This window comes from Brassica napus, chromosome C1 (genome assembly GCF_020379485.1).
Source record: "Brassica napus cultivar Da-Ae chromosome C1, Da-Ae, whole genome shotgun sequence".
NCBI lineage: Eukaryota > Viridiplantae > Streptophyta > Magnoliopsida > Brassicales > Brassicaceae > Brassica > Brassica napus.
In genome coordinates this window covers 16,067,557-16,084,475 of record NC_063444.1, presented here as the reverse complement: position 1 = coordinate 16,084,475, position 16,919 = coordinate 16,067,557, and the positions used below count along the sequence as shown (strand labels likewise).

At 36.9% G+C, this 16,919-nt stretch overlaps 4 protein-coding genes across 19 annotated transcripts; 3 read left to right on the top strand and 1 right to left on the bottom strand.

Moving 5' to 3' along the window:
• Nucleotides 1–818: 818 nt before the first annotated feature.
• LOC106376147 lies at nt 819–4,026 on the top strand. 11 transcript variants are annotated; one of them, XM_022694829.2, is made up of 9 exons: nt 862–975; nt 1,038–1,156; nt 1,408–1,753; nt 1,849–1,956; nt 2,037–2,210; nt 2,388–2,593; nt 3,226–3,310; nt 3,519–3,743; nt 3,831–4,026. In XM_022694829.2, the coding sequence occupies exons 6-9, from the start codon at nt 2,466–2,468 to the stop codon at nt 3,894–3,896; spliced, it is 504 nt and encodes a 167-aa protein (XP_022550550.1). In that variant the 5' UTR covers nt 862–975; nt 1,038–1,156; nt 1,408–1,753; nt 1,849–1,956; nt 2,037–2,210; nt 2,388–2,465; the 3' UTR covers nt 3,897–4,026. The 11 variants fall into 11 exon arrangements, with proteins under 11 accessions (XP_048600271.1, XP_048600276.1, XP_022550550.1 ...); XM_013816209.3 differs by having other exon boundaries at nt 890–1,156; nt 1,408–1,592; nt 1,657–1,753; XM_013816210.3 differs by having other exon boundaries at nt 895–1,156; nt 1,408–1,592; nt 1,676–1,753.
• Nucleotides 4,011–8,781, bottom strand: LOC106376146. Of its 2 annotated transcripts, none has more exons than XM_048744312.1 (14): nt 7,988–8,781; nt 7,713–7,834; nt 7,529–7,617; nt 7,406–7,441; nt 7,218–7,311; nt 7,083–7,125; nt 6,855–6,955; nt 6,188–6,746; nt 5,665–5,749; nt 5,470–5,595; nt 4,820–5,388; nt 4,607–4,742; nt 4,324–4,524; nt 4,011–4,251 (listed from the first exon to the last, which is right to left on the bottom strand). In XM_048744312.1, exons 1-14 carry the CDS (start codon nt 8,200–8,202, stop codon nt 4,138–4,140), a joined length of 2,490 nt encoding a protein of 829 aa, XP_048600269.1. In that variant the 5' UTR covers nt 8,203–8,781; the 3' UTR covers nt 4,011–4,137. The 2 variants fall into 2 exon arrangements, with proteins under 2 accessions (XP_048600269.1, XP_048600268.1); XM_048744311.1 differs by having other exon boundaries at nt 5,464–5,595; nt 7,988–8,772.
• Nucleotides 8,782–9,123: 342 nt separating this feature from the next.
• On the top strand, nt 9,124–11,673 carry LOC106376145 (S-type anion channel SLAH2-like). Of its 5 annotated transcripts, XM_022694826.2 has the most exons (6): nt 9,125–9,290; nt 9,382–9,608; nt 9,684–9,777; nt 10,080–10,850; nt 10,953–10,984; nt 11,060–11,673. In XM_022694826.2, exons 2-6 carry the CDS (start codon nt 9,406–9,408, stop codon nt 11,409–11,411), a joined length of 1,452 nt encoding a protein of 483 aa, XP_022550547.2. In that variant the 5' UTR covers nt 9,125–9,290; nt 9,382–9,405; the 3' UTR covers nt 11,412–11,673. The 5 variants fall into 5 exon arrangements, with proteins under 5 accessions (XP_022550548.2, XP_048600270.1, XP_022550547.2 ...); XM_013816207.3 differs by having other exon boundaries at nt 9,126–9,290; nt 9,382–9,777; XM_022694827.2 differs by lacking the exon at nt 10,953–10,984 and having other exon boundaries at nt 9,124–9,290; nt 9,382–9,777.
• Nucleotides 11,674–12,146: 473 nt separating this feature from the next.
• Nucleotides 12,147–13,747, top strand: LOC106376142 (SUMO-conjugating enzyme UBC9-like). Its single transcript, XM_013816204.3, has 5 exons — nt 12,147–12,379; nt 12,470–12,548; nt 12,890–13,017; nt 13,104–13,208; nt 13,379–13,747. The coding sequence occupies exons 2-5, from the start codon at nt 12,479–12,481 to the stop codon at nt 13,520–13,522; spliced, it is 447 nt and encodes a 148-aa protein (XP_013671658.1). The 5' UTR covers nt 12,147–12,379; nt 12,470–12,478; the 3' UTR covers nt 13,523–13,747.
• The last annotated feature ends 3,172 nt before the right edge of the window (nt 13,748–16,919 follow it).

Sequence of the window (16,919 nt, the reverse complement as noted above, 5' to 3'; positions counted from 1 at the left end):
TTATGACTGATTAACTACCAAATACAGCAGCAGTTAAATAATAAATTAACAATATTTACATTTTATATAATTATAAAAAAATCAAAATTATAGTATTATAATAAATATAAAAATTATATTTAGAAAATTATAGTTTTAAATTTTTAAAAATTATACATTAATTAAAATACAATAGATATATTTTAGTATTTTTATAATTTCAATTTAAAATTTTTATTGAATATTTTTATTTTGAGAAATACTCTAGGATAGCACTACAAAGTTTTGATCACAAATATAGACTCTAAAGATCAAAATGACCAAAATGTTTCATTAAAGAAGTAAATATATATTTATACCCTTTGGGTTAACTAATCTAAACTTTATGGTTTAGAGTTAAGGGGTGTGGATTTGGGATTGAAGTTTAAAATTTTATAAAATAAAAAATAAATATTAAAAATTTGAAATAAAAATTTTTAAATTAGTTTCAAAAAATATTTTCGAATTACAAAAAGAAAATTTGAAAAAATAAAATTAAAAAAAAAAAATTAAAAAAAAAATTAAAAAAAAAATTGAAAAAAAAAAATATTTATAAAAAAGTTCAAATTTGAAAACATATAATCTAAAACTATAATTTTTTTTTTTATTTTTTTTTTTAATATATCTATGGTATTAGAGTCCTTTTAGCTATTAAATGAAATATTTTGGTCATTTTCCTCTTTTTAGTCTATTTTTGTGACAAAAACTTAAAAATTGTCTATTTAGAAGAATTGCGCTTTTATTTTTGTATTTATATTTATATTGTTTTTGAAAAAAAGAAATAAATTTATCCTCCCGTAATCGCAAACTGGAATCCGTTTTTGAATTTACTACCGGTTCGAAACAGCTTAGAATGGTTCGAGTGGTTATTACATAAAGCCAACAACACTACCAACAGCAAGGTAGCAGGGAAACCAGTGATAAGCTGCTTTCGGTGACTCAAACACACGGGCTCAGGTCTTCTCCTTCCTGTAGTCTCCGGTTACCTCCGATCTCTGACTCACACATATGTGCTCCAGCTATCGACAGGTCAGCGATCGTAATATCCGAAACGGTGTCGGAGGAGGAGCTTTGTGCTTCAACTTGCCTTCGCGTGGGGACATTCAACGAACTGAATCCTTCGTCTTACGATATCCAAGTCAGTTATTCTCTCTGTTCGTATCATAATTCAAGAATCGATAGCTAGTTCTGTCAACACAACATTCAAAGCTGAAACAAGAATGGGGAGAAAGTGTTATCTTTATCCTCCTTTCTATCAAAGCTTTTTAGGTATCCTTGGTTTAAGAAGATCTGTAATGCGGTAGAAATCAATTATTATTGTTGTGTGATTAGTTTTGGAGTGTTTCTTTTTGAGTTTTCTTATGCTGATGTTACGTTTTGATGTTCAAGTTTCATTAGGATCACAGAAGATAATTGGCAGAGCGTGAGTTCGAAGCGCTTAAGGATAGAGTTTCGGGAAAGAGGTTTTTACGCGTGTATCCTGCTTAAACGCTACCCTTCCGTTGTCGCAACTATCAACCTTATTCAATTGGTCTTCTTGTTTTACATGTTCATCTCTGTTAAGAGTTAGTAAGGTAGACTTCACATTTCGGTTGTCTATGCTTCATTTGCTTTAGCTGTCGGTAAATTTTTTATCAGTTCTCTGATGGGATAGAAGATAGAGTTGTGGTGGGGAGCCTTGATTCTTAACCAATGTCGTTGGCTTCCTGATGAAATCTCTGGAACTAAACCAGAGGTATTTTTGTATGCTAAACTTAAATCTGATGATTGTAGACAAAGTGAGAAGCGCTTATAGTCCCTTTTTTTTTTTGTTTTTTTTTTTTAATGTAGATTTTGCTAGGGCGTACTTGAGCAACGTCTGTGTTGCCAGAGAGCTGCATCGTAACGGAGTTGGTTACAAACTCAATGAAAAGTCTAAAGTAGTTGCTAGAGAATGGGGTAAGAAATGTTTTCATCAAACCCATCACACTTTCGAAATTGGACTTGTAAGAAAAAGAGAGTTGTGATATATGGCTCAGGGATAACGGATATGTACGTGCATGTGACGGTCAACAATGAAGCAGCGAAGAGGCTATACATGAAAAGTTGGTTCGAGCAAGAGAGCGCTGAGCCAGCGTGGCAAGCTCTATACCTCAACAAGCCACAACGGCTCCTCCTCTCCCTTCCTATTACCTCCTGATCCATGTCCAGATGTAAATCTTTTCATTTGTCCAATTTTTATCCATATTCTTGGCAGTCAATTTGCATAGACGAGAAGTGTTTTGGTGTTAGTCTACTCACTGCCGTGTATACAAATTGGAACTTTTATTGGATAATGGATATAAGGTTTAAAGATATTCTTGTATTCTTTCTTTCTTGTTGGTGGACAGAAACGGCAGCGTTTTCCACTGGCCATTTGGTTTCGTTTACCGAACCATATAAAACAGCGTAAAGCGCTTGGAAAAAATATGAAAGGCTTAGAAATGGTGGTGACGTCTTTCTCTTCAACGCCTCCTATCTTCTTCTCCTCCTCCCCGCTTTCTTCTTCGAATCTCCATGGACGCTTCACGATCCCTTCCTCTCCCTCTTCTCTCTTGTAAGTCTCTCTTTTCATTTTCTCATTCACGTGTTTACTACTTCCATCTCTCCGTTCTCTAATTCTGGTGAAGTTTTGAACTTTCGGAATGAACAGCGTTATGTAGTGTTCTGCCTGGTAATTTTTAGTGTTCAGGGTTATGATTTTCTGCTGTTATGCGCCACTAAATTGTCTGTTTTTTAAATTTGAATTTGTATAACCAACTATTAAGTTTGGGTAACTGCCACTAGTGAGCTTTCTCCAACTGTGATTTTGATTTCTTTTTCCTGTGTAAATGAATGTTGGAACTGTGTTTTTTTACTGGTTGGGTTAAGATGTTGTTTATGTGTATTGCCTGGTAACGGTTTAGTTGTTCCATTTTGGATCTGTTTCATGTCACATATCATACTTGTAATGTGAATGTATGCTCTTGCGTTTGGGACAAGTTTACTTATTGTTGTTACCCATCTCTTCACACTCTTTTGGTGTATTTGTTTAATTAGAACCATTGATTATTATTTTATTCTCCTTTTTCTGCATCTTGCTTTTCTTTTTCATGCTTATATGTCCGTACCTTGTCTCTTGAATTATTTTATGAAAATTTTCTATCTAAGCTAGTAATAAGATCATAATACCGTTGTATGTTTTGTCAGAAACGGACTAAGAAGACACCAAGATGCGAAGGTGGTGGGAACAAGGGTCAGAGGTGGAGCAGTTCGAGTCCTAGCAAATCCAAATGTATGACCTTAGCCTCTTTTTGCCGTGATAGATTATCTGTTCCATACGCAAATAAATGGTCAAAAACTAAACAAAAGGATGCAGCTCTCCGTTATACTTTATTATCCCTTGTTAGTGCTAGTAGGATGGTTAAGTCTGAGGAAACTGTGAATGGTTGCTGAGTGTCCAATGAGTTAACAAGTTTCTTCCATACCGAGTGTTCTTGTAGGCATCATCCCCTCCTCCGGGGAGAGTAAAGGCCAAAAAAGAAGTAATCATGGTAGACCCTCTTGAGGCCAAGCGGCTAGCTAGTAAGCAAATGGAAGAGATCAAAGGCAAAGAGAGGCAACAGCGAAGGCGCGAAATAGAAGCTATAAACGGAGCCTGGGCAATCATAGGGCTCTTGATAGGGCTTGTCATCGAAGCTCAAACAGGAAAGGGTATTCTAGCTCAGGTATTTTTATTCTTTAACTTCTCTCAGTCTTGCTGAGACAAGAAAAGGCTTTTAACTAAGAAGTTGGTTTGGTTATTATAAATGCAGTTGGCTGGCTATTGGTCTGCGGTTATGCATCTATTCACTTCATCAACACATAATCTCCCACAGTAAACCAAAAACCGTATACTATGTTTTGTTGAGTTTCATTGATGTTGTTCATGTAATCTTTAGCAAGAGCATTCAGCAAGACATAAACAGTTAAACTTTATATTAATAAGATTGAAGTGATAAATTAACTGTACATGTTTTATTTACAGAATAATGTTTAATAAGGTAATACTAATTAATGGAATATCAGACACAGAGAGATGAAAACTTTGTGGAAGATGTATAGAGGAGTGTTTTAGGGCTATTAAAGAAAGTAAGAGAGCTGTTCCTTCTTCCTGGAGCCTCCTTCTCCATACAAATCATTCCACTGCTTTAGTTCATTCATCCCTGCTCCTTTTGCTGCAAAACTAGCAGCAACCTGCAAATGCAAATCAATTAGCTTTTCTTTTCTGCACAAGATCATCAAACACAGCTAAGTGTCTTAACTTACCTGGCTTTTAGCTACTCCCATGTCTTCCATGCTCAAAGCTCTCAGCGTTATGACTCTCTCCTCAGATGCTTCTTCTTTTTCTTCGGAACTCTCTTCACTACTCTTCTCTGCTTCATCTCTCTTCTTCCTCTCCTGGTCTTTCAAGCACTCCTGCTTTATCAACTCCCTTACAGGTCGATATGCAGCTGTTGTGCAAAAGTTCTGTTTGTATAACATTCACTATAATCAGTCCATGAAGAGAAGATTCAGGTATAGGTAAAGCGAGATGAGAATCGTGTCAAACCTTGAGGTCACTTCCACTGTATCCATCTGTCATCTGCGCAAGCTCATGGAAGTCAAGATTTTCTGTTTTCTCTTTTGACAATAAGGTTCTCAAGATCTTCTCCCTGCTCTCCACCGATGGAAGACCCACCATGATTCTGTTTCCCAACAAAAGCTGGAGTTAGTACAACTCAAGTTCAGGGTTTCAAGTGAAAGAAGTACAAGATCCATTTACCTTCTCTCAAACCTCCTAATGATGGCTTCATCTAGATCAAAAGGCCTGTTAGTTGCAGCAAGAACAAGAATCTTATCACCTGAATTCGACATAAGCCCATCCCAATGTGTCATGAACTCATTTTTAATCTTCCTCATAGCTTCATGCTCTCCAACTCTTGTCCTCTGCCCCAACATGCTATCAACTTCATCTACAAATATAATAGTTGGAGACACTTTGGCTGCTAAGGTGAACAAAGCTCTCACATTCTTCTCGTCTTCTCCAAACCATTTTGAAGTGATTGTAGACATTGAGACGTTTATGAAACTAGCTCCAGCTTCGTTGGCAATGGCCTTTGCCATCATAGTTTTACCAGTACCAGGTGGTCCAAAGAGGAGGATACCCCTGCAGGGCTTGAGGAGACCACCTTTGAAAAGGTCAGGCCTACGGAGAGGAAGCATTACAAGCTCTTGAAGTGATTCTTTGGTTTCATCTAGTGAGCCTATATCAGCAAAGGTCACACCAATCTCTTTTGCTGGGATAACTTCTGGTCTTATCCGCTTCTCAAATTCATTATCAGGAGCCACCTCCTACAAAACCAAAACCTGTAAGGTAAGGCAAATACATTTGAGATATGAATGTTTGAATAGTATGTTTTAGTTTACATTTACAGGTGCTTTTGGAGGTAGGGGACATTCATTCTTTGCTGCAGGAATCGATCTTTCTAAATCATTTTTGTTTTCAGGAACCGTCTCAGATTTGGACTCACTCTTTACTATCTCTTCACCTTCTTCTCCCTGCACCAGGGCCAGTAATATTTAAGTTACTTTAAGATTTGAAAAGCACATGGTCAGAGATGTGAATACCTTGGAGTCAGTGTTTCTATCCAGCTTCAAGGAGCCCTCAGGGTATCTGCTACCTTCCTGGAATATACTCAGTCCATGGGACAAGCTGGTGCAGAACCGTTTAATCAGAAGGTGTAAAAAAATTTGTGTTGAAGAGATTAGGCCTGCGGATTTTGTCCAAACTGAACCAGCCGATCCGAACCGAAATTTTTGATTTTCGGTTCAGTTTCGGTTTTGAGTCTTGTTTGGTTCGATATGGTTTTGAAAAATTATTCGACTTTCGGTTTGTTTTTTGATTATTATTATTTTTAAATAAACGAAAATAGTCGAAATTAACCAAAAATATTCAATATTTTTTAGAAAATTATACCAAATTCTAACCAAAAACCAAAAAGTATATCGGTTTTTAGAAACAAAATTCAAAATCAAGATTAACAGAAAATCCTAACCGAGTCAATTTTCCCGGTTCACTTCGGTGGGATTGTGGCCAAACCAAATAAACCGAAACCGCAGGCGTAAAAGAGACCATTATTATTCCTAGTACCTGTTGGAAGATATTACAAGCCTCCCGTTTTTGTATTCAGGTTCTTTATTGTTCATCAGATGGTAAGAGATTGCAGAAACAACAATCTCCTCAATGTGGCTGCTTAGGAAAATTGTATCCGCATGGCATATGGAACCTAAGTCATCACATTCGAGATCATTAGCCGCAAGAACCTCAGCTATGTGGTTCTTGTTGTCCTGAAACTGAATCAGTTTCATGTCATCTTCAAATCTAGTTTTCCAGCTCATGAGCTGAGATTCATCCTCTGGGGGTCTGATCTCGATGTTGTAAGGAAACAAAGCAGAAATGCCTTCTCCTACTTCTTGGCAGTCATCTTCGGGTTCTAATAGTCTTGATACGAGAAGTAAAACAGGACCAGAAAGCTTAGTCAAGAGCCTCTGGAACAACGTGTAGAACCTTTCTGACTGAATAAGCTTCTCAACGTCCCTTAGGTATATTATTATGGGATTGGTTTCAGAAACCGAAACCAAGACCTTGTAAAGTGACTGAAGGAAAAGTTTCTCATCAAAGCACAAGTTTGTACTGCGTTTGCTTGAAGCTAGAAATGTGTATAACAGGAAAAAAAAATAAGAACAAGAGGTATAGATTTTAAGAGGCTTCAGGCCTAATTTGACGTAAGAAAGGAAAGAAGAAGATGGTTCCACACCTGAAACAGAACTTGCAGAGCGGGAAGATATGCTACTAATATCAGAAGCAGCAGAAGCATTTCGCTTCAGTCGATTAGGATGACTTGAGCCTTCAAAGCCCCTGGTACTTCAAAGGAACTAGTGAGCTTACATAAAACATATAAAGCTACCTCTTCCAGCTTTTATTAAAAGCCGCCAAGAGAGTTTCAAGCTACACCAAGAAGGAAAAAAGAAGAAGCAAAATGTACCTTGAGGTAAGATCGTTGCCACTAGTGAGCCTACGCAAGGTCCCTACCATTTACAACAAGTCAATAATGCTCACACTTGAGGTTTATTAGGGGGAAAAGCAATTTTAAGGCCAAGGATTTTGATAATGTATGTACCTCTTGTTTCTTCCCTTTGGGTGAGCATGGAGAAAGACTCCATCAAATTAGACATTTTGTCTAATGTCATCTCAGAAATAGACCTCTTGTGACACTAGCAAACAATAGGAATGAAACAAAAAACACAATAACCGTCTGTACAAAAGACAAAGTTAAGCTACAAAGCATATGATCACAAAGTAACGTACAGGTTCCTTCTTGATGCATCCGTACTTGCTTTGCATCTGTATCAATGAGCAAGAAAACATAAAAGCTTAGAAACTCTTCTTTTGTTGGAAATAATTAAAACTATATGCAACAGTTATTATCACCTTAATAGAGAAGTCGGTTACATCTAGTAGCAATAGTTTTGATTCAAAATAATGAGCCAATGCTTTTGCAAGCATTTGCTGATAGAATTCTGCAGGAAAAGAGAGACAAGACCAAAGTTACACTAGATTTGGATAATATCAAGGAGACAAAAGGTTGGAACACAAAAGTACGAGAGATGTTTACCAGCAGGTCCAGATAGAAGAATAGCCTTACTCGCAGGTGCAAGATTACGTGTGTGCTTGGAGATATCGAACTGCTTCAGGTGAACATAAGCTGCACTTGTCAATAGAAGCCGAGTTTTCTCGCTGCAACATCAAATATAAATTTAACATTTGTACCAAAAAAAAAGATCATATATAAAACATCATCAGTATTCAGTAGAATAATATTGGCTCCAACAAAATCAAATAAATGCATCTTTCTTGTAGGAGAAGCAATGTTAATGTGGTTGTTTTGACCTAAGGAAGTAAGGAAACTCATCGAAAGTGACACTACTTTCTCTTCCATCAACAATCTGCCTCACCAACTCTTGCTCAATCTTTTCTCCTGTAAGCTCATCCTCTGCAGCAACCGAGCCGTTTGCCCATTTACCTAAACCTTGACCTGACGCTAGCCCGAGACCTAGCCCAACACCAACGCCTAACGCTGAAAACAACACGCTCTTCTGCTCCATTTATTCCAAACAAATCCTCTGTTCAAACTCAAAAGCATTCCCTACTAAAAAATGTGGTCTTTGTATTTTTATTTTTTTTTCCTTTCTCAAATAACCAAGTTTGTTTTGCTCTCAAGTTTTTGTAGTGGATGATTTGTTTTTGCGGTAAATAAGAATGTGGTGGATGATGGAGAATACAAATAGGTTTCATGGGTGTGGGACGATCGTCCTCTATCTATAGAAATGCTTGCATTAACTCTTATGGTCGTTAACCCTTTTGCCGGGAAAATCAACCATTTGGAAAGTTTTTAATAAAAATAGACTAGGAGGATATATTGATTTTTTAAGAAAATAGTATTTGAAAGGCCCATTACTGTTCTATGATTAATTAGTATTTGTAAGCCCAACATTATTGTAACACATAACTAATTTAATGTACTCCGAACAAGGCAGAAAAATCATAAGCACAAACTGTTTTATATTAAATTCATGAATAAAAACATAGAATATTCGACTTCATTTTGAATGTACGGATAATAGTGGAAAACACAGACGCGGCTAACCGAGAGGGCAAAGAGCCACTTCTTTCGTTGACTATTTGACTTTGGAGTCCAAACACAAATTCGAAGGAACAATTATCGCCGAATTTCTTAACCTGATTGTTTGTATATTTTACGCGAAGGTTCTTGTATACTCTTCACAGTCGTTATATTGTTGCACTAATAGTAATAGGTTCTTTTGGCAATAGCATGGGACAAATCTCAGACCAAAAATCACCGCTTGATGAAGCACAGAACAGATAAGACAATTAAAAGTGCTTGTAGACAACGCACTACTAGTCAAAACACAACTGCTTGAATACAAACAAAAGTGCAAAGACATCAAACTTTATCTTTCTTTCTTTCGACAGCTATAAAACTTTATCTGAACAGCACTTTATCTTTACGTAACTATCCCGTTCTACCGCACATATACAGTATATTCTGGTCTCTCGGTGGACTTAATTGACTTATATATGGGGGGCAGCCACTGTCCCCTGCCCATACCTAATCACTACTCTGTTCTTCACGCTGATCAGATCTACATCTTCTGTTTCCATCACTTTCTCTGTAAGTATATATGGTTTTTGTGTTAAATACAGGTAACCTAGTAGTATGTATCTTTGAATGTAACGTATTTGGATGATCTTTATGAGTGCAGTTTATGTACTAAATCAGAGAAACGATGAATAATACGAGATCGGCTAGTTCTTCAGTTTCTCCAGCAACTCCAGATCTATTAGACAACCATCGTCAATCGAGTTGTGGAGAGTTCTCACGATTAGAGAAACGAATGGGACCGAGGAACATGACGTTTCACTCCAAGTCTATGCCTAGAGGTTCCATGTTTCTTGACCAAGAAGCTTTTAGGAGCTCGCACGACAAGAGGTATGACCTATTCAGGACCATGTCAGGGAAGCTCGAACGTCAGATATCGAATTTACGTGGAAAACCTATTGACAGCTCGTTGCAGGAGGAGGATAAAGAGATCACTGAATCTCTACCCGCTGATAGATTCTTTGACGCTCTTCAAGGTCCTGAACTTGAAACTCTCAAGGTATATTATTCTTGTCCTTGTTCTTGATTTTTTTGTTACTTCATATTAACAAACACGAATTAACTTTGAAGAAAGCAAACACATATTGAGTAAAATATCCGTTTAGAATTTATTTATATATATTATGTGAAGAAATATTTATAATCCTTACACTCGTACTTTAAAGCTGATATATTTTTAAGAAACCATTTTTACTAACTAAAGTTACTTTTCTTAATTCTAAATAGTTTTTTTTTACGGGTGCACAAAGATTTAAAGTTACTTCACGAAGTTTATGATGTTTTGTATTGGTGAAAGAACAGGAGAAGGAGAAGATAGTTTTGCCTGAGGACAAAACGTGGCCGTTTCTTCTACGCTTTCCAATAACATCGTACGGGATGTGTCTTGGAGTAAGCAGTCAAGCCATCATGTGGAAGACCTTAGCAACCACAAACGCTGAGAGATTCTTGCACTTGACGCAAGTGGTCAACCACGTGCTTTGGTGGATCTCTCTCGTCCTCCTCCTCGCCGTCTCCATTACTTACCTCTTCAAAACCATTTTCTTCTTCCAGGCGGTTCGCAGAGAATTCAAGCATCCGATCCGAGTCAATTTCTTCTTCGCTCCTCTCATATCAGTCCTCTTCATGGCACTTGGAATCCCACATTCCATCACCTCGAATCTTCCCTCTATGCTTTGGTACTTCTTGATGGCTCCGGTCTTGTTTCTTGAAATGAAGATTTACGGACAGTGGATGTCTGGTGGACAAAGACGCCTCTCCAAAGTTGCTAATCCTACGAATCACCTTGCCATTATTGGAAACTTCGCCGGAGCACTTCTTGGAGCATCAATGGGGTTGGAAGAAGGACCAATGTTCTTCTTTGCCGTTGGTTTGGCTTATTATTTGGTCTTGTTTGTGACTCTCTATCAGAGACTTCCCACAAACGAGACATTACCTAAAGAGCTCCACCCTGTCTTTTTCCTCTTCGTGGCTGCACCGGCTGTCGCTTCAATGGCTTGGACACAGCTTTGTGGTTCTTTCGATCTTGGTTCCCGCTTTTACTACTTCATTTCCTTGTTCTTGTACTTCTCTCTGGTAATTTTCTTCTTCAGTAACAAAGTTGTAGTGAAAACAAAGCAAAGTTGCCTGCTACACAAGAAATGTTAATCACTTCACTTGTTGTGGTTCTTCTTTCAGGTTGTGCGGATCAACTTTTTCCGTGGATTCAAGTATAACTAATTATATAAGTCTAGAAACCAAATAAATTAAATGTAATCTGATTTTTATATATTGTGAAATGGCAGATTCTCGCTAGCTTGGTGGGCTTACACGTTTCCTATGACGGCTGTGGCCACTGCGACGATAAAATACTCAGGCGAAGTCACCGGTTTAGCAACTCAGGTCTTGTCGATTGTGATGTCTGGAGCAGCAACTCTGATGGTGATAGGTGTCCTGGTATTGACGGTGATGCACGCTTTTGTGAAATGTGATCTCTTCCCTAATGACGTTGCCATTGCAATAAGTGCTGAGCAACCGAAGCAGAAGAAATGGTTCAAGCAGCTCAAAAATGGAAGTTTTGGACTTAAGGTTTCGGACAAAGAAGATAATCAAATAGATGTGGAAGCCCCTCCTTTATTAAATGCACACACGGTTTAGTTAACCATATCATCTAGCTTAGCAGTATAAAACAAAGTATAATAAAGCACAAGGCAGCAACTAAGAAAAACTCTCTAGGGAGGGAGGATACTGGATTACTGGTTGCAAGCTCCTCAAATTTAGGCATGGGTGTTTTACAACTACTATTTTTGTCATGTCTTTGACAAGATCTAAGAAAACATAGCTACAGCCGTTAAATCTATTTCCTCAAGTAAATGTGTTTCCTTGTCTGGACCGGACCTTCTAGTTAAATTGATACATATGTGAATTGTGCAAAATTTTGGGCCAGGAAGGATCAGACTAGTGGGCTTGACATGGGTCATCAGTCATCACCATCAACTAATTCTAATTAACACTTAAATATTATGTTGTTCTAATATAATTTTGCAAAGCTTATTCATTCCAACCAAACCAAATTTCCTTAACTAATGAGAGGCAAAGAAAACCCAAAATTTATCAGAAAATGCAAAGAGTTCAAACAAGCCTCTTGTACAAACAAGTCTCTTATATGATGTACATGTACTTAAAAGAAAAACTCATGGTCACATCAACCATTGACTCCATGGGGAATCTGTGAAAGCAAGGAAATGGACGCCAGATGATTCGTTTACAAAAAGTGATACTACAACTCTCAGCCGTCGGATTATACGAGTTATTAACTAACACTCAAAACGACGTCGCGTACGATGTGAATGGAGCAATCGGCGGCCACATAATAGGAAGGGGGACGAAGCGCGTTTTTGAAACAGTAGTATAACTTTTGATACCGTAAGTGCAACGCGAAGTTAGGCCCACCCAAAAACAAATATTATAATTATTAGTATCTCTCGAATAAAGAAGAGTCCCCCACTCAGAAATAAAATCAACGAAGAGAGAGAGAGGACAAGATTACAGTTTCCTTTCTCTTCCCCCTTTATTATTATTAATTCTTCCCCTAAATTTCGAAGAATCTAAGCTGAACGCGAAAGGTATAGATTTTGTTGAATCTTCCCGTCATAACGTATTATTATTAGCTCTCTGACCCTTTTTTTTGTTTTTTTTTGTTTTGGATCGTAAAGGTCTTTGAGATGGCATCGAAACGGATTTTGAAGGAATTGAAGGATCTGCAGAAGGATCCTCCCACTTCATGCAGCGCAGGTTACCTTCAACTTTACGATTCGATTATGTATTTGTGTTTGCTCCACCTGATGATGCTCTGATTTAGGATCCTTAGTTTAGAATTTCGCTTTTGTTCCTGTATGGCTCTGGTTTTGGTATTGATCTCTCTCGTTAGCTTAGATCTAATCATTTGTCCGTCTCTCAGTTTTTTTTTTGTTTTAATTAATGTCCCAAAGTTTCAACTTTTGTTACTTCTTAGATCTGTCGGATATCTTCTTTTTTTATCTTAATTTGTCAGCTGCTTGCTTCTTTACATTCTTTTTGTTGCTTTTATGGTTTGATGATATTCACCACTCTTGGTTGGTTGCATCTTTTGACAGGACCTGTCGCGGAAGACATGTTCCATTGGCAAGCCACGATAATGGGCCCATCGGACAGCCCTTACTCTGGTGGAGTTTTCCTTGTTACCATTCATTTCCCTCCTGACTATCCTTTTAAACCTCCCAAGGTACTTTTGGAACATTGCATGTTGTTTCTCTGTTGGTTGCTTCCTTTGATTGCTCATGCGTATGGTGTGACAAAATAAAAATTTAGGTGGCTTTTAGGACTAAGGTGTTCCACCCGAACATCAACAGCAATGGGAGCATCTGCCTCGACATCTTGAAGGAGCAGTGGAGTCCTGCCCTCACCATTTCCAAGGTTTTTTTCTTTTCTTCTTCCCCAATTTTTTTCTACCATATGAGAACCGATTAAAGGCTATAGATGTGCAAGTAGTAAGTAGTCCGTTACTTATGAAAACAAACTTTGCGTTTACACCAATTGAAACCTAGTATTATTGATTCGTATGCATGCGTGTGTGATGCAAATAGGTGCTGCTGTCGATCTGTTCGCTGTTGACGGATCCAAACCCGGATGATCCTTTGGTTCCGGAGATAGCTCACATGTACAAGACCGACAAGAACAAGTACGAGTCCACTGCCCGTACCTGGACTCAAAAGTACGGAATGGGCTAACACTCCGCAAGGACGAGCCCCCTTAATAACTAAAAACTCTTCTCATTTCTATGTAATCATATTTATAAAACTTTTCTGTCTTATTAAAAAAAAATTGTGAAGACAAGATCATTAAGAAATCACATGATCTCCATTCTCTTTTCAATCCTGTGGAACTTGTAAAACTTAAATCATCCCGTTCCCATTTGCTGTTTGTTCTCTATATTAAAATTATGAGCTTTTTCAGTGGACTGAAACACCATTGTTATTACATTCTTTCTAAACTATAATCGCAAGCATTCTTGTTAGTTTCTTTTAGTGGTTTATATGGGCTTAAGAGCTGCATGAATGAGCAAAAGACGTTAATCGCCACAGCTGAACCAATGAGCATAAATTCGGAGAAGAAACAAAAGCTACAGCACCTCCATAATACCAACAAGCTTGAAGAAGGAAGGAACTAGCTAACTCGAACAACAAGTCACAACACCATAGAAAGAAACGTAGGATCGCAACAAAAGAGAGCAAATAGTTATTACTACACTAGACTAGCTCAACCTCTCTAAAGAACCAGAGCATTCGAGAAGTTCTAGGTTGAGGGCAAAGAAACCTTGATCTCGGATTTGGAAAACGCCAAAAGCCTAACAAATATTACATGCAACATTCGCAAGCCATTTTTAATTTGCCGTCGACAGATAAAAGATAGGTCACATTTTCGCAAGAAAGTAGCTAGAGAACAAGATCACTGATTCAACTTGAAGACGGCCTTGCTAATAGTTGTCTTACCTTTGAAATTTTTTCCCCATTTTCTACCCCTCTTCTTTTATTGTTTTGATTCGGGTGTCTTCCTCTTCAGTAACAAACTTTTGATTCTAATTGTTTTGTATTTTTTTTTTCTTAATAGATATCTTTAATCTTTGACCATTCATCTCGTTATACTAAGATAGAACCCGACTTGCTCATTTGCAAATTTTGGGATTACATAATGTCTTGCGCAATTCAAAGTCCTGAGATCTTAACTCTACGAGCGAGAAACTAATTTAATTTTTTTTTGCAATTCTGAGGAAGGAACATACGCCTATCTTTATGAAATTTAAACCGTGATAAGCCATTTAATCTTCAGGTTTCGTGTTTGTAAACAATGTATCACTCATAGTAGTGGTGCAAGTTATGGCTGAAAAGCATTGCTGATTCTGAAAACTCCATTGCCAAAGCTTTTACGTGAGTATAACGGATTATCCCAAAAATATTCCACAAGTTTAGAATAATTATTTTTTTTTATCTAAATCCACTAAGACTTTTATCAAATTATATCAGCCAACTAATCGCAATGGAAAATATTATAAGAAGTCAAATATCAGTTTTCAAGAAAAGTGGCAAGACTAATAACTCCCGATGCAACACAAATAAAACATTATTGACCATTTTATAAAGGACTGTACTTATAAGAACCATCATAACCTTTTTTTCAAATCTAGCTGACGGCCCAAGGCTTTAATTATTGTTATATAGCCGACATGCAAAAGCCTGGAAAATTATGTAAAGTATATAACAATTCCTATTACATGTGTCAGTGATTCGATCGATCGATAAAAGTATGTTCGAAGTCTCCGTAACTTAGCAAAAGAAAAGTATTTCGGGTGGGAGAGGTCGTGCCCAGGAGAGCATGGTGAACGCCAGGCTCATTATTAAATCGGACTAATAAAAATACTTGAGGCTCAATAAAGACCTTAATTACAACATGAGTTTGGAGATTAACAATCTCCCGTTGTCTTAGATGAATCTGAGAATCGTACCCTTGCTGGCCTCCACTTAATATGTTTCACTTTCATTTGTTGCTGGAAGTTGAAACCGTATAATTCAAAAGACGTTCCTGTTTTTAAAAAAAAATAGTAATGAAAACTTCTTTTCCAAGTATAATATATAATCAAATAACCTTAAAAGTTTATAGTGATATCACTGTGTAGCTTTTAACGACTGTCAAAAATCAAAATTATGATAAAATATGCTAACTAATGTTTACTTTATTATCAGTATACGCGCTTTGTCAACTAAGTAGTGCTTAGAAAGGAGTATTATCTAAATAATCATGTTTATAATAGTCGTATACATCAAAAAACTATTTTGAATTATTGGCTTTGCTGCATGTTTCATGGCAACCGTACGAAGGTGACTCTCCACATGTTATCCCAAGTTTAGCGGATTTTTCAGCACAATCAAATACAGATTACCCTTAATACATCTTTCTGCATTCTCTATTTGTTTTTATAATACATTTCTTTGGTTATCATTATACATAATACAATCACTAAAACATATATACCAGATTTTGACTACTAAATTTGGTGGTGTACGTTTGTCAATATGAAAATTGTTTTTTTTTTTTAAGTTGCGGAAATATTTAAACTAAATATTAAATTTTACACATAAGACCAACATTTCTTGCTTGTAAACTAACTGTCGTTGAGAATGACTTGAATAGTACTCACGAGTTGCGACCACGTAGCTTCTGCCCCAAGACACACTAACTTGGGAAAACTCAAAACTCCCATGTTACCGTTAACTTGTTTAATAACTACTCAAGTGGTGATCACCTTCTCTAGTCTTTAATTGTCCATTAAAGTTCGAGCTCATAAACTCTTAGTTTAAAGCTATGCACCAAGACCAATGTACATCAAATATATAAGTATAACCCACTAATGGTGATATATTAAGCTTTCAATGTTTTGCCATTTTGAAGGGAGGCTCTTCTTTTTAAGATGGATCTTTGTCCTAAATTTTATTTGAACCAAGTCTCTTTCATTTCTATTTGGATTCTTCGTTCAGAACCGTAGATAGACCCGTCCACATGCACATATTTATATTAGCTCTGAACGTAGTCGGTAGTGTAACCTTTTTACTAGCTAGTCCCTGTCACCGATTAATGGTGAAAATCATGTGCTTATTTTTAACTGAAGTAGCAAGAAAAACTAACTCATGAGTTGCATATATATTGTCAGTGGTTATCGCTCGAAATATAAAAGTATTGATCACCTTATGGTACAGATTTTAGGACTGTGCATGCGATACTCCATTGTGATTGGCAACAAATTTTGAAATCAAAACGATGGTTGCAGTTGATGTTCCATCATCACTATTGGCATATATCCTCCCACCTAAATCGTGTTAAAAAAAAAAAAAAATCCTCCCACCTAAACAAGTAAAACTAGTGAAGAGAGATCATCATTCAAAGTTCTGATGACAAAAATGTAACATTGGATTTGTGTACATCCCAGTGAAACATCCAAATTATTATGGAAAATAAAATTATTGAAGTCCTTACTAAATGTTTATGCCCCAATATTCGGTTTATCTAAATTTTAATCTCAGTTATAATCCTAAGTAACACACACATAACCTATAACCAATTATTATATACGAA

Excerpts from the sequence above, each read along its gene's own strand:
- LOC106376146 (XM_048744311.1), bottom strand. The coding sequence starts at position 8,202 with ATGGAGCAGAAGAGCGTGTTGTTTTCAGCGTTAGGCGTTGGTGTTGGG. Across the intron at positions 5,750-6,187 it reads CTTGTAATATCTTCCAACAG|CTTGTCCCATGGACTGAGTA; the intron begins GTACTAGGAATA and ends GTTCTGCACCAG. Across the intron at positions 5,596-5,664 it reads ATAGAAACACTGACTCCAAG|GGAGAAGAAGGTGAAGAGAT; the intron begins GTATTCACATCT and ends GCCCTGGTGCAG.
- LOC106376145 (XM_013816207.3), top strand. The coding sequence starts at position 9,406 with ATGAATAATACGAGATCGGCTAGTTCTTCAGTTTCTCCAGCAACTCCA. Across the intron at positions 9,778-10,079 it reads CTGAACTTGAAACTCTCAAG|GAGAAGGAGAAGATAGTTTT; the intron begins GTATATTATTCT and ends GTGAAAGAACAG. Across the intron at positions 10,985-11,059 it reads AACTTTTTCCGTGGATTCAA|ATTCTCGCTAGCTTGGTGGG; the intron begins GTATAACTAATT and ends GTGAAATGGCAG.
- LOC106376142 (XM_013816204.3), top strand. The coding sequence starts at position 12,479 with ATGGCATCGAAACGGATTTTGAAGGAATTGAAGGATCTGCAGAAGGAT. Across the intron at positions 12,549-12,889 it reads TCCCACTTCATGCAGCGCAG|GACCTGTCGCGGAAGACATG; the intron begins GTTACCTTCAAC and ends ATCTTTTGACAG. Across the intron at positions 13,018-13,103 it reads ATCCTTTTAAACCTCCCAAG|GTGGCTTTTAGGACTAAGGT; the intron begins GTACTTTTGGAA and ends ATAAAAATTTAG.
- LOC106376147 (XM_048744314.1), top strand. The coding sequence starts at position 2,466 with ATGAAAGGCTTAGAAATGGTGGTGACGTCTTTCTCTTCAACGCCTCCT. Across the intron at positions 2,594-3,225 it reads TCCTCTCCCTCTTCTCTCTT|AAACGGACTAAGAAGACACC; the intron begins GTAAGTCTCTCT and ends ATGTTTTGTCAG. Across the intron at positions 3,744-3,830 it reads GAAAGGGTATTCTAGCTCAG|TTGGCTGGCTATTGGTCTGC; the intron begins GTATTTTTATTC and ends TTATAAATGCAG.